Source organism: Oncorhynchus keta, unplaced genomic scaffold, assembly GCF_023373465.1.
Source record: "Oncorhynchus keta strain PuntledgeMale-10-30-2019 unplaced genomic scaffold, Oket_V2 Un_contig_3171_pilon_pilon, whole genome shotgun sequence".
Taxonomy (NCBI): domain Eukaryota; kingdom Metazoa; phylum Chordata; class Actinopteri; order Salmoniformes; family Salmonidae; genus Oncorhynchus; species Oncorhynchus keta.
This window is the reverse complement of record NW_026287116.1, coordinates 35,874-50,000: the sequence shown is the minus strand read 5'-3', so window position 1 is coordinate 50,000 and position 14,127 is coordinate 35,874. Positions and strand designations below refer to the sequence as shown.

General features: G+C 49.7%; 1 protein-coding gene across 1 annotated transcript in view; it reads left to right on the top strand.

Moving 5' to 3' along the window:
* LOC127923749 (protein kinase C beta type-like) overlaps positions 1 to 14,127 on the top strand; it is a gene marked incomplete at its 3' end in the record, with an annotated part of 86,305 nt that overhangs the window by 36,452 nt on the left and 35,726 nt on the right. Inside the window, exons 4-5 of the mRNA XM_052507810.1 lie at positions 3,068 to 3,179; positions 13,489 to 13,617. Coding sequence (XP_052363770.1) covers positions 3,068 to 3,179; positions 13,489 to 13,617 — 241 coding nt within the window. The remainder of the gene's footprint in view (positions 1 to 3,067; positions 3,180 to 13,488; positions 13,618 to 14,127) is intronic.

Here is a 14,127-nt window from a genome sequence, read left to right as displayed (position 1 = left end):
TTCCAGGATAACAGTCACATTGTGAGTTCCAGGGATATACAGTCACATTGTGAGTTCCAGGGATAACAGTCACATTGTGAGTTCCAGGGATAACAGTCACATTGTGAGTTCCAGGGATAACAGTCACATTGTGAGTTCCAGGGATAACAGTCACATTGTGAGTTCCAGGGATAACAGTCACATTGTGAGTTCCAGGGATAACAGTCACATTATGAGTTCCAGGGATAACAGTCACATTGTGAGTTCCAGGGATAACAGTCACATTGTGAGTTCCAGGGATAACAGTCACACTATGAGTTCCAGGGATAACAGTCACATTGTGAGTTCCAGGGGAGTTGTGTTGGATAACAGTCACATTGTGAGTTCCAGGGATAACAGTCACATTGTGAGTTCCAGGGATAACAGTCACATTGTGAGTTCCAGGGATAACAGTCACATTGTGAGTTCCAGGGATAACAGTCACATTGTGAGTTCCAGGGATAACAGTCACATTATGAGTTCCAGGGGAGTTGTGTTGGATAACAGTCACATTGTGAGTTCCAGGGATAACAGTCACATTGTGAGTTCCAGGGATAACAGTCACATTATGAGTTCCAGGGATAACAGTCACATTGTGAGTTCCAGGGATAACAGTCACATTGTGAGTTCCAGGGATAACAGTCACATTGTGAGTTCCAGGGATAACAGTCACATTATGAGTTCCAGGGATAACAGTCACATTGTGAGTTCCAGGGATAACAGTCACATTGTGAGTTCCAGGGAGTCACATTGTGAGTTCCAGGGATAACAGTCACATTGTGAGTTCCAGGGATAACAGTCACATTGTGAGTTCCAGGGATAACAGTCACATTGTGAGTTCCAGGGATAACAGTCACATTGTGAGTTCCAGGGGAGTTATGTTGGATAACAGTCACATTGTGAGTTCCAGGGATAACAGTCACATTGTGAGTTCCAGGGATAACAGTCACATTGTGAGTTCCAGGATAACAGTCACATTGTGAGTTCCAGGGATAACAGTCACATTGTGAGTTCCAGGGATAACAGTCACATTGTGAGTTCCAGGGATAACAGTCACATTGTGAGTTCCAGGGATAACAGTCACATTGTGAGTTCCAGGGATAACAGTCACATTGTGAGTTCCAGGGATAACAGTCACATTGTGAGTTCCAGGGATAACAGTCACATTATGAGTTCCAGGGATAACAGTCACATTGTGAGTTCCAGGGATAACAGTCACATTTCCAGGGATAACAGTCACATTGTGAGTTCCAGGGATAACAGTCACATTGTGAGTTCCAGGGATAACAGTCACATTGTGAGTTCCATGGATAACAGTCACATTGTGAGTTCCAGGGATAACAGTCACATTGTGAGTTCCAGGGATAACAGTCACATTGTGAGTTCCAGGGATAACAGTCACATTGTGAGTTCCAGGGATAACAGTCACATTGTGAGTTCCAGGGATAACAGTCACATTGTGAGTTCCAGGGATAACAGTCACATTGTGAGTTCCAGGGATAACAGTCACATTGTGAGTTCCAGGGATAACAGTCACATTGTGAGTTCCAGGGATAACAGTCACATTGTGAGTTCCAGGGATAACAGTCACATTGTGAGTTCCAGGGATATAACAGTCACATTGTGAGTTCCAGGGATAACAGTCACATTGTGTTCCAGGGATAACAGTCACATTGTGAGTTCCAGGGATAACAGTCACATTGTGAGTTCCAGGGATAACAGTCACATTGTGTCTCTCTGTCTCTCTCTCTCTCTCTCCAGGACCCGAGGAGTAAACACAAGTTTAAGGTCCATACCTACTCCAGCCCTACGTTCTGTGACCACTGTGTCTCTCTCTCTCTCTCTCCAGGACCCGAGGAGTAAACACAAGTTTAAGGTCCATACCTACTCCAGCCCTACGTTCTGTGACCACTGTGTCTCTCTCTCTCTCTCCAGGACCCGAGGAGTAAACACAGGTTTAAGGTCCATACCTACTCCAGCCCTACGTTCTGTGACCACTGTGTCTCTCTCTCTCTCCAGGACCCGAGGAGTAAACACAGGTTTAAGGTCCATACCTACTCCAGCCCTACGTTCTGTGACCACTGTGTCTCTCTCTCTCTCTCCAGGACCCGAGGAGTAAACACAAGTTTAAGGTCCATACCTACTCCAGCCCTACGTTCTGTGACCACTGTGTCTCTCTCTCTCTCTCCAGGACCCGAGGAGTAAACACAAGTTTAAGGTCCATACCTACTCCAGCCCTACGTTCTGTGACCACTGTGTCTCTCTCTCTCTCTCCAGGACCCGAGGAGTAAACACAAGTTTAAGGTCCATACCTACTCCAGCCCTACGTTCTGTGACCACTGTGTCTCTCTCTCTCTCTCTCTCCAGGACCCGAGGAGTAAACACAAGTTTAAGGTCCATACCTACTCCAGCCCTACGTTCTGTGACCACTGTGTCTCTCTCTCTCTCTCTCCAGGACCCGAGGAGTAAACACAAGTTTAAGGTCCATACCTACTCCAGCCCTACGTTCTGTGACCACTGTGTCTCTCTCTCAGGACCCGAGGACCACACAGGTTTAAGGTCCATACCTACTCCAGCCCTGTTCTGTGACCACTGTGTCTCTCTAATACCCTCTCCAGGACCCGAGGAGTAAACACAGTTTAAGGTCCATACCTACCCAGCCCTACGTTCTGTGACCACTGTGTCTCTGTGGTCTCTCTAGGACCCGAGGAGTAAACACAAGTTTAAGGTCCATACCCTGCTCAGCCCTACGCTCTGTGACCACTGTGTCTCTCTGTCTCTGTCTCAGGACCCAGAGGAGTAAACACAGGTTTAAGGTCCATACCTACTCCAGCCCTACGTTCTGTGACCACTGTGTCTCTCTCTCTCTCCAGGACCAGCAGGTGGTAAACAACAAGTTTAAGGTCCATACCTCTGTGCCCTACTGTTCAGAACTGACCACTGTGTCTCTCTCTCTCTCTCCAGGACCCGAGAGTAAACACAGGTTTAAGGTCCATACCTACTCCAGCCCTACGTTCTGTGACCACTGTGTCTCTCTCTCTCTCTCCAGGACCCGAGGAGTAAACACAAGTTTAAGGTCCATACCTACTCCAGCCCTACGTTCTGTGACCACTGTGGATCCCTACTCTACGGGTTGATACACCAGGGCATGAGATGTGACCGTACGTAGTACTGTGTGTGTTGCTGTGAGACTGGACATATTGCTGTGTGTGTGTGTGTGGTGTGTGTGTGTGTGTGTGTGTGTGTGTTGTGTGTTAACCCCAGTGTTGTGTGTTAACCCCAGTAACCATAGCTGCTATAAGTGACACCAACCCTGTAAGACAGTGACACCTAGTGGAATACTGTGGTAATACCCTGTAACAGCAGTGACACCTAGTGGAATACTGTGGTAATACCCTGTAACAGCAGTGACACCTAGTGGAATACTGTGGTAATACCCTGTAACAGCAGTGACACCTAGTGGAATACTGTGGTAATACCCTGTAACAGCAATGACACCTAGTGGAATACTGTGGTAATACCCTGTAAGACAGTGACACCTAGTGGAATACTGTGGTAATACCCTGTAACAGAACAGTGACACCTAGTGGAATACTGTGGTAATACCCTGTAAGACAGTGACACCTAGTGGAATACTGTGGTAATACCCTGTAACAGAACAATGACACCTAGTGGAATACTGTGGTAATACCCTGTAACAGAACAGTGACACCTAGTGGAATACTGTGGTAATACCCTGTAACAGCAGTGACACCTGGTGGAATACTGTGGTAATACCCTGTAACAGCAGTGACACCTAGTGGAATACTGTGGTAATACCCTGTAACAGCAGTGACACCTAGTGGAATACTGTGGTAATACCCTGTAACAGCAGTGACACCTAGTGGAATACTGTGGTAATACCCTGTAACAGAAGTGACACCTAGTGGAATACTGTGGTAATACCCTGTAACAGCAGTGACACCAGTGGAATACTGTGGTAATACCCTGTAACAGCAGATGACACCTAGTGGAATACTCTGTGGTAATACCCTGTAACAGAACTGGAGCAGTGACACCTAGTGGAATACTGTGGTAATACCCTGTAACAGAACTGGAGTGACACACTAGTGGAATACTGTGGTAATACCCTGTAACAGAACAGTGACACACTAGTGGAATCTGTGGTAATACCCTGTAACAGCAGTGACACCTGGTGGAATACTGTGGTAATACCCTGTAACAGAACAGTGACACCCTAACAGAACTGGAATACTGTGGTAATACCCTGTAACAGAACTGGAGAGACACACAGCAGCTCTGTGGTAATAACCTGTAACAGAACTGAAGAGACACACAGCAGCTCTGTGGTAATACCCTGTAACAGAACTGGAGAGACACACAGCAGCTCTGTGGTAATACCCTGTAACAGAACTGGAGACACACAGCTCTGTGGTAGCAGAACTCTGTGGTAATACCCTGTAACAGAACTGGAGAGACACACAGCAGCTCTGTGGTAATACCCTGTAACAGAACTGGAGAGACACACAGCAGCTCTGTGGTAATACCCTGTAACAGAACTGGAGAGACACACAGCAGCTCTGTGGTAATACCCTGTAACAGAACTGGAGAGACACACAGCAGCTCTGTGGTAATACCCTGTAACAGAACTGGAGAGACACACAGCAGCTCTGTGGTAATACCCTGTAACAGAAACTGGAGAGACACACAGCAGCTCTGTGGTAATACCCTGTAACAGAACTGGAGAGACACACAGCAGCTCTGTGGTAATACCCTGTAACAGAACTGGAGAGACACACAGCAGCTCTGTGGTAATACCCTGTAACAGAACTGGAGAGACACACAGCAGCTCTGTGACTGTAACCGAACTGAGAGACACACAGCAGCTGGTAATACCCTGTAACAGAACTGGAGAGACACACAGCAGCTCTGTGGTAATACCCTGTAACAGAACTGGAGAGACACACAGCAGCTCTGTGGTAATACCCTGTAACAGAACTGGAGAGACACACAGCAGCTCTGTGGTAATACCCTGGAACAGAACTGGAGAGACACACAGCAGCTCTGTGGTAATACCCTGTAACAGAACTGGAGAGACACACAGCAGCTCTGTGGTAATACCCTGTAACAGAACTGGAGAGACACACAGCAGCTCTGTGGTAATACCCTGTAACAGAACTGGAGAGACACACAGCAGCTCTGTGGTAATACCCTGTAACAGAACTGGAGAGACACACAGCAGCTCTGTGGTAATACCCTGTAACAGAACTGGAGAGACACACAGCAGCTCTGTGGTAATACCCTGTAACAGAACTGGAGAGACACACAGCAGCTCTGTGGTAATACCCTGTAACAGAACTGGAGAGACACACAGCAGCTCTGTGGTAATACCCTGTAACAGAACTGGAGAGACACACAGCAGCTCTGTGGTAATACCCTGTAACAGAACTGGAGAGACACACAGCAGCTCTGTGGTAATACCCTGTAACAGAACTGGAGAGACACACAGCAGCTCTGTGGTAATACCCTGTAACAGAACTGGAGAGACACACAGCAGCTCTGTGGTAATACCCTGTAACAGAACTGGAGAGACACACAGCAGCTCTGTGGTAATACCCTGTAACAGAACTGGAGAGACACACAGCAGCTCTGTGGTAATACCCTGTAACAGAACTGGAGAGACACACAGCAGCTCTGTGGTAATACCCTGTAACAGAACTGGAGAGACACACAGCAGCTCTGTGGTAATACCCTGTAACAGAACTGGAGAGACACACAGCAGCTCTGTGGTAATACCCTGTAACAGAACTGGAGAGACACACAGCAGCTCTGTGGTAATACCCTGTAACAGAACTGGAGAGACACACAGCAGCTCTGTGGTAATACCCTGTAACAGAACTGGAGAGACACACAGCAGCTCTGTGGTAATACCCTGGAACAGAACTGGAGAGACACACAGCAGCTCTGTGGTAATACCCTGTAACAGATCTGGAGAGACACACAGCAGCTCTGTGGTAATACCCTGTAACAGAACTGGAGAGACACACATACACTGAGGAACACCTTCCTAATACTGTGTTGCACCCCGTTTTCCCCTCAGAACAGCCTCAATTCATCGGGCCGTGGGACTCTACAAGGTGTCGTAAAGCGTTCCACGGGGATGCTGGTCCATGTTGACTCTACAAGGTGTCGAAAGTGTTCCACGGGGATGCTGGTCCATGTTGACTCTACAAGGTGTCGTAAGCGTTCCACAGGGATGCTGGTCCATGTTGACTCTACAAGGTGTCTAAAGCGTTCCACAGGGATGCTGGTCCATGTTGACTCTACAAGGTGTTGAAAGCGTTCCACGGGGATGCTGGTCCATGTTGACTCTACAAGGTGTCTAAGCGTTCCACGGGGATGCTGGTCCATGTTGACTCTACAAGGTGTCTAAAGCGTTCCACAGGGATGCTGGTCCATGTTGACTCTACAAGGTGTCTAAAGCGTTCCACGGGATGCTGGTCCATGTTGACTCTACAAGGTGTCTAAAGCGTTCCACGGGGATGCTGGTCCATGTTGACTCTACAAGGTGTCTAAAGCGTTCCACGGGGATGCTGGTCCATGTTGACTCTACAAGGTGTCTAAAGCGTTCCACGGGGATGCTGGTCCATGTTGACTCTACAAGGTGTCGTAAGCGTTCCACGGGGATGCTGGTCCATGTTGACTCTACAAGGTGTCCAAAGCGTTCCACAGGGATGCTGGTCCATGTTGACTCTACAAGGTGTCTAAAGCGTTCCACAGGGATGCGTTCCACGGGGATGCTGGTCCATGTTGACTCTACAAGGTGTCTAAAGCGTTCCACAGGGATGCTGGTCCATGTTGACTCTACAAGGTGTCGGGGATGCTGGTCCATGTTGACTCTACAAGGTGTCTAAAGCGGGGATGCTGGTCCATGTTGACTCTACAAGGTGTTGTAAGCGTTCCACGGGGATGCTGGTCCATGTTGACTCTACAAGGTGTCTAAAGCGTTCCACGGGGATGCTGGGCCCATGTTGACTCTACAAGGTGTCTAAAGCGTTCCACAGGGATGCTGGTCCATCCTACAAGGTGTCGTAAATGGATGCTGGTCCATGTTGACTCTACAAGGTGTCGTAAGCGTTCCACGGGGATGCTGGTCCATGTTGACTCTACAAGGTGTCGTAAGCGTTCCACGGGGATGCTGGTCCATGTTGACTCTACAAGGTGTCGAAGCGTTCCACGGGATGCTGGTCCATGTTGACTCTACAAGGTGTCGTGCGTTCCAGGGATGCTGGTCCAAGCGTTCCACGGGGATGCTGGTCCATGTTGACTCTACAAGGTGTCGAAAGCGTTCCACGGGGATGCTGGTCCATGTTGACTCTACAAGGTGTCGTAAGCGTTCCACGGGGATGCTGGTCCATGTTGACTCTACAAGGTGTCGTAAGCGTTCCACGGGGATGCTGGTCCATGTTGACTCTACAAGGTGTTGAAAGCGTTCCACGGGGATGCTGGTCCATGTTGACTCTACAAGGTGTCTAAAGCGTTCCACAGGGATGCTGGTCCATGTTGACTCTACAAGGTGCTGGTCCATGTTGACTCTACAAGGTGTTCCACCACAGGGATGCTGGTCCATGTTGACTCTACAAGGTGTCTAAAGCGTTCCACAGGGATGCTGGTCCATGTTGACTCTACAAGGTGTCTAAAGCGTTCCACGGGGATGCTGGTCCATGTTGACTCTACAAGGGGATGCTGGTCCATGTTGACTCGTTGTCCACAGGGATGCTGGTCCATGTTGACTCTACAAGGTGTCGAAAGCGTTCCACAGGGATGCTGGTCCATGTTGACTCTACAAGGTGTCGAAAGCGTTCCACGGGGATGCGTTCTCTACAAGGGGATGCTGGTCCATGTTGACTCTACAAGGTGTCGTAAAGCGTTCCACAGGGATGCTGGTCCATGTTGACTCTACAAGGTGTCCATGTTGACTCTACAAGGTGTCGTAAGCGTTCCACGGGGATGCTGGTCCATGTTGACTCTACAAGGTGTCTAAAGCGTTCCACGGGGATGCTGGTCCATGTTGACTCTACAAGGTGTCGTAAGCGTTCCACGGGGATGCTGGTCCATGTTGACTCTACAAGGTGTCGTAAGCGTTCCACGGGGATGCTGGTCCGTGTTGACTCTACAAGGTGTCGTAAGCGTTCCACGGGGATGCTGGTCCATGTTGACTCTACAAGGTGTCGTAAGCGTTCCACAGGGATGCTGGTCCGTGTTGACTCTACAAGGTGTCTGTAGCGTTCCACGGGGATGCTGGTCCATGTTGACTCTACAAGGTGTCGTAAAGCGTTCCACGGGGATGCTGGTCCATGTTGACTCTACAAGGTGTCGTCCACGGGGTTCCACGGGGATGCTGGTCCATGTTGACTCTACAAGGTGTCGAAGCGTTCCACGGGGATGCTGGTCCATGCGTTCCACGGGGATGCTGGTCCATGTTGACTCTACAAGGTGTCTAAAGCGTTCCACGGGGATGCTGGTCCATGTTGACTCTACAAGGTGTTGAAAGCGTTCCACGGGGATGCTGGTCCATGTTGACTCTACAAGGTGTCGTAAGCGTTCCACGGGGATGCTGGTCCATGTTGACTCTACAAGGTGTCGTAAGCGTTCCACGGGGATGCTGGTCCATGTTGACTCTACAAGGTGTCGTAAGCGTTCCACGGGGATGCTGGTCCATGTTGACTCTACAAGGTGTCGTAAGCGTTCCACGGGGATGCTGGTCCATGTTGACTCTACAAGGTGTCGTAAGCGTTCCACGGGGATGCTGGTCCATGTTGACTCTACAGGTGTCTATGCTGGTGGTGTCGTCCGGGGATGCTGGTCCATGTTGACTCTACAAGGTGTCGTAAGCGTTCCACGGGGATGCTGGTCCATGTTGACTCTACAAGGTGTCATAAGCGTTCCACGGGGATGCTGGTCCATGTTGACTCTACAAGGTGTCGAAGCGTTCCACGGGGATGCTGGTCCATGTTGACTCTACAAGGTGTCGAAAGCGTTCCACAGGGATGCTGGTCCATGTTGACTCTACAAGGTGTCTAAAGCGTTCCACAGGGATGCTGGTCCATGTTGACTCTACAAGGTGTCGTAAAGCGTTCCACGGGGATGCTGGTCCATGTTGACTCTACAAGGTGTCGTAAGCGTTCCACGGGGATGCTGGTCCATGTTGACTCTACAAGGTGTCTAAAGCGTTCCACGGGGATGCTGGTCCATGTTGACTCTACAAGGTGTCTAATGCTGGTCCATGTTGACTCTACAAGCGTTCCACGGGGATGCTGGTCCATGTTGACTCTACAAGGTGTCGTAAGCGTTCCACGGGGATGCTGGTCCATGTTGACTCTACAAGGTGTTGAAAGCGTTCCACGGGGATGCTGGTCCATGTTGACTCTACAAGGTGTCGTAACGGGGATGCGTTCCACGGGGATGCTGGTCCATGTTGACTCTACAAGGTGTCGTAAAGCGTTCCACGGGGATGCTGGTCCATGTTGACTCTACGGTGTCGTAGGTGTCTGGTCCATGTTGACTCGTGTCCAAAGCAGGGATGCTGGTCCATGTTGACTCTACAAGGTGTCGTAAGCGTTCCACGGGGATGCTGGTCCATGTTGACTCTACAAGGTGTCGTAAGCGTTCCACGGGGATGCTGGTCCATGTTGACTCTACAAGGTGTCGTACGTCTGCTGGTCCATGTTGACTCTAAAGGTGTGCTGGTCCATGTTGACTCTACAAGGTGTCGTGTTCCACGGGGATGCTGGTCCATGTTGACTCTACAAGGTGTCTGAGGGATGCTGTTCCACAAGGATGCTGGTCCATGTTGACTCTACAAGGTGTCTAAAGCGTTCCACGGGGATGCTGGTCCATGTTGACTCTACAAGGTGTGGTCCATGTTGACTCTACAAGGTGCGTTCCACGGGATGCTGGTCCATGTTGACTCTACAAGGTGTCGTAAGCGTTCCACAGGGATGCTGGTCCATGTTGACTCTACAAGGTGTCGTAAGCGTTCCACGGGGATGCTGGTCCATGTTGACTCTACAAGGTGTCGTAAGCGTTCCACAGGGATGCTGGTCCATGTTGACTCTACAAGGTGTCTAAAGCGTTCCACGGGGATGCTGGTCCATGTTGACTCTACAAGGTGTCTAAAGCGTTCCACGGGGATGCTGGTCCATGTTGACTCTACAAGGTGTCGTAAAGCGTTCCACAGGGATGCTGGTCCATGTTGACTCTACAAGGTGTCGAAAGCGTTCCACGGGGATGCTGGTCCATGTTGACTCTACAAGGTGTCGAAAGCGTTCCACGGGGATGCTGGTCCATGTTGACTCTACAAGGTGTCGTATGCTGGGCCCATGTTGTTCCACGGGGATGCTGGTCCATGTTGACTCTACAAGGTGTTTCCACAGGGATGCTGGTCCGTGTTGACTCTACAAGGTGTCGTTCCACAGGGATGCTGGTCCATGTTGACTCTACAAGGTGTCCAAGGTGGACCATTCTTCCGTGATGACTCTTACACAGGTGTCAACTGGCTTGTGTTTTTTTTGAAAATTCTTGATACCCAGGGAAACTGTGGCCAGTTCTTGACCCAAACCGGTGCGCCTGGCACCTACTACCTACTACCCCCTGTTCAAAGACACTTAAATAGTTCTCTATCTCATTCACCCTCTGAATGGCACACATACACACTCCCAGTCTCCTCCCCTTCATCTTTAACCCCTCCCCTTCATCTTTAACCCCACATACACACTCCCAGTCTCCTCCCCTTAATCTTTAACCCCTCCCCTTCATCTTTAAGCCCTCCCCTTCATCTTTAACCCCTCCCCTTCTCCCCTGTCTCCCCCCCCTTCATCTTTAACCTGACTCCTCCCCTTTATCTTTAACCTGACTCCTCCCCTTTATCTTTAACCTGACTCCTTCCCTTCATCTTTAACCTGTCTCCTCCCCTTCACCTTTAACCCGTCTCCTCCCCTTCACCTTTAACCCGTCTCCTCCCCTTCACCTTTAACCTGTCTCCTCCCCTTCATCTTTAACCTGTCTCCTCCCCTTCATCTTTAACCCGTCTCCTCCCCTTCATCTTTAACCCGTCTCCTCCCCTTCATCTTTAACCCGTCTCCTCCCCTTCATTTTTAACCTGTCTCCTCCCCTTCATCTTTAACCTGTCTCCTCCCCTTCATCTTTAACCTGTCTCCTCCCCTTCATCTTTAACCTGTCTCCTCCCCTTCATCTTTAACCCCTCTCCTCCCCTTCATCTTTAACCTGTCTCCTCCCCTTCATCTTTAACCCGTCTCGTCCCCTTCATCTTTAACCTGTCTCCTCCCCTTCATCTTTAACCTGTCTCCTCCCCTTCATCTTTAACCTGTCTCCTCCCTTTCATCTTTAACCTGTCTCCTCCCCTTCATCTTTAACCCCTCCCCTTCACATTTAACCCCTCCCCTTCATCTTTAACCACTCCCCTTCATCTTTAACCACTCCCCTTCATCTTTACCCCATCTACTCACCTTCATCTTTAACCCCTCCCCTTCACCTTTAACCCCTCCCCTTCATCTTTAACCACTCTCCTCCCCTTCATCTTTAACCCGTCTCCTCCCCTTCATCTTTAACCCCTCCCCTTCACCTTTAACCCCTCCCCTTCATCTTTAACCACTCCCCTTCATCTTTAACCACCCACCTTCATCTTTACCCCGTCTACTCACCTTCATCTTTAACCCCTCCCCTTCGTCTTTAACCCCTCTCCTCCCCTTCATCTTTAACCCCTCCCCTTCATCTTTAACCACCCACCTTCATCTTTACCCCGTCTACTCACCTTCATCTTTAACCCCTCCCCTTCATCGTTAACCCCTCCCCTTCATCTTTAACCACTCCCCTTCATCTTTAACCATCACCTTCATCTTTACCCCGTCTACTCACCTTCATCTTTAACCCCTCCCCTTCATCTTTAACCCCTCCCCTTCATCGTTAACCCCTCACCTTCATCTTTAACCCCTCCCCTTCACCTTTAACCCCTCCCCTTCATCTTTAACCACTCCCCTTCATCTTTAACCACCCACCTTCATCTTTACCCCGTCTACTCACCTTCATCTTTAACCCCTCCCCTTCGTCTTTAACCCCTCTCCTCCCCCTCATCTTTAACCCCTCCCCTTCATCTTTAACCACCCACCTTCATCTTTACCCCGTCTACTCACCTTCATCTTTAACCCCTCCCCTTCATCGTTAACCCCTCCCCTTCATCGTTAACCCCTCCCCTTCATCTTTAACCCCTCTCCTCCCCTTCATCTTTAACCCCTCCCCTTCATCTTTAACCCCTCCCCTTCATCTTTAACCCCTCCCCTTCATCGTTAACCCCTCCCCTTCATCGTTAACCCCTCCCCTTCATCTTTAACCCCTCTCCTCCCCTTCATCTTTAACCCCTCTCCTCCCCTTCATCTTTAACCCCTCCCCTTCATCGTTAACCCCTCCCCTTCACCTTTAACCCCTCCCCTTCACCTTTAACCCCTCCCCTTCATCGTTAACCCCTCCCCTTCACCTTTAACCCCTCCCCTTCATCTTTAACCCCTCCCCTTCATCGTTAACCCCTCCCCTTCATCTTTAACCCCTCCCCTTCATCTTTAACCCCTCCCCTTCACCTTTAACCCCTCCCCTTCACCTTTAACCCCTCCCCTTCATCTTTAACCCCTCCCCTTCACCTTTAACCCCTCCCCTTCATCGTTAACCCCTCCCCTTCACCTTTAACCCCTCCCCTTCATCTTTACCCCGTCTACTCACCTTCATCTTTAACCCCTCCCCTTCACCTTTAACCCGTCTCCTCCCCTTCATCTTTAACCCCTCCCCTTCATCTTTAACCCCTCCCCTTCATCGTTAACCCCTCCCCTTCATCTTTAACCCCTCCCCTTCATCGTTAACCCCTCCCCTTCATCAACACCGATCTGAAGTGGATTTAACAGGCGACATCAATGAGGGATCATAGCTTTCACTTGGTCTGTCATGGAAAACAGCAGGTGTTCTTAATGTTTTGTACGCTCGGTGTCCAGCAGCTCTATGATCCTACCCTGTAACACAGTGCCCCCTTGTGGCCAGAAATGGGAACTTCAATACATTACATCAAACTTCATCCCAGAAAGACCAGAACTAAAATCTTGTTTAAATGGCCACAAATGCTCCATTAAGATGCCCCCCCCAGACAGACACTCTCAGCCACAGCATGGGCTAAATGTCCACTTCCCATCCCATATTTGAGAAATGCAAATATCTGCAAAATGTCTCTTTGATTTCTGAATTGACTGGAATTGACCCCCAACCCATGTGTGTGTGTGTGTGTGTGTGTGTGTGTGTGAATTGACCCCCAACCTGTGTGTGTGTGTGTGTGTGTGCGTGCGTGCGTGCGTGTGTGTGTGTGTGTGTGTGTGTGTGTGTGTGTGTGTGTGTGTGTGTGTGTCTCTCTAGATTGTATGATGAACATCCACAACCGCTGTGTGTCCAACGTTCCCAGTCTGTGTGGAACGGACCACACTGAGAGGAGAGGACGCATCCAGATCACAGCAGATATCAAGGACAACAAACTCACTGTCTACAGTCAGTACACACACACACACACACACACACACACACACACACACACACACACACACACACACACACACACACACACACACACACTGAGAGGAGAGGACGATCCAGATCACAGCAGATATCAAGGACAACAAACTCACCGTCTACAGTCAGTACACACACACACACACACACACACACACACACACACACACACACACACACACACACACACACACACACACACACTGAGAGGAGAGGACGCATCCAGATCACAGCAGATATCAAGGACAACAAACTCACCGTCTACAGTCAGTACACACACACACACACACACACACACACACACACACACACACACTGTGACGGCCCTGAATTTTTCTGAACCGTCTCAGTGCAGCTCCTTCCAATAGGGCGCTTTCCCTTTAATTCCCAATTAAATAGCCAGCATCAGCTGCACGAAAGGGGGGTTGTGATGGAGACGTGCATGAGGATGTGTTCAACCCTCAGTTCCGAAGCTTCTCTATTCCGTTT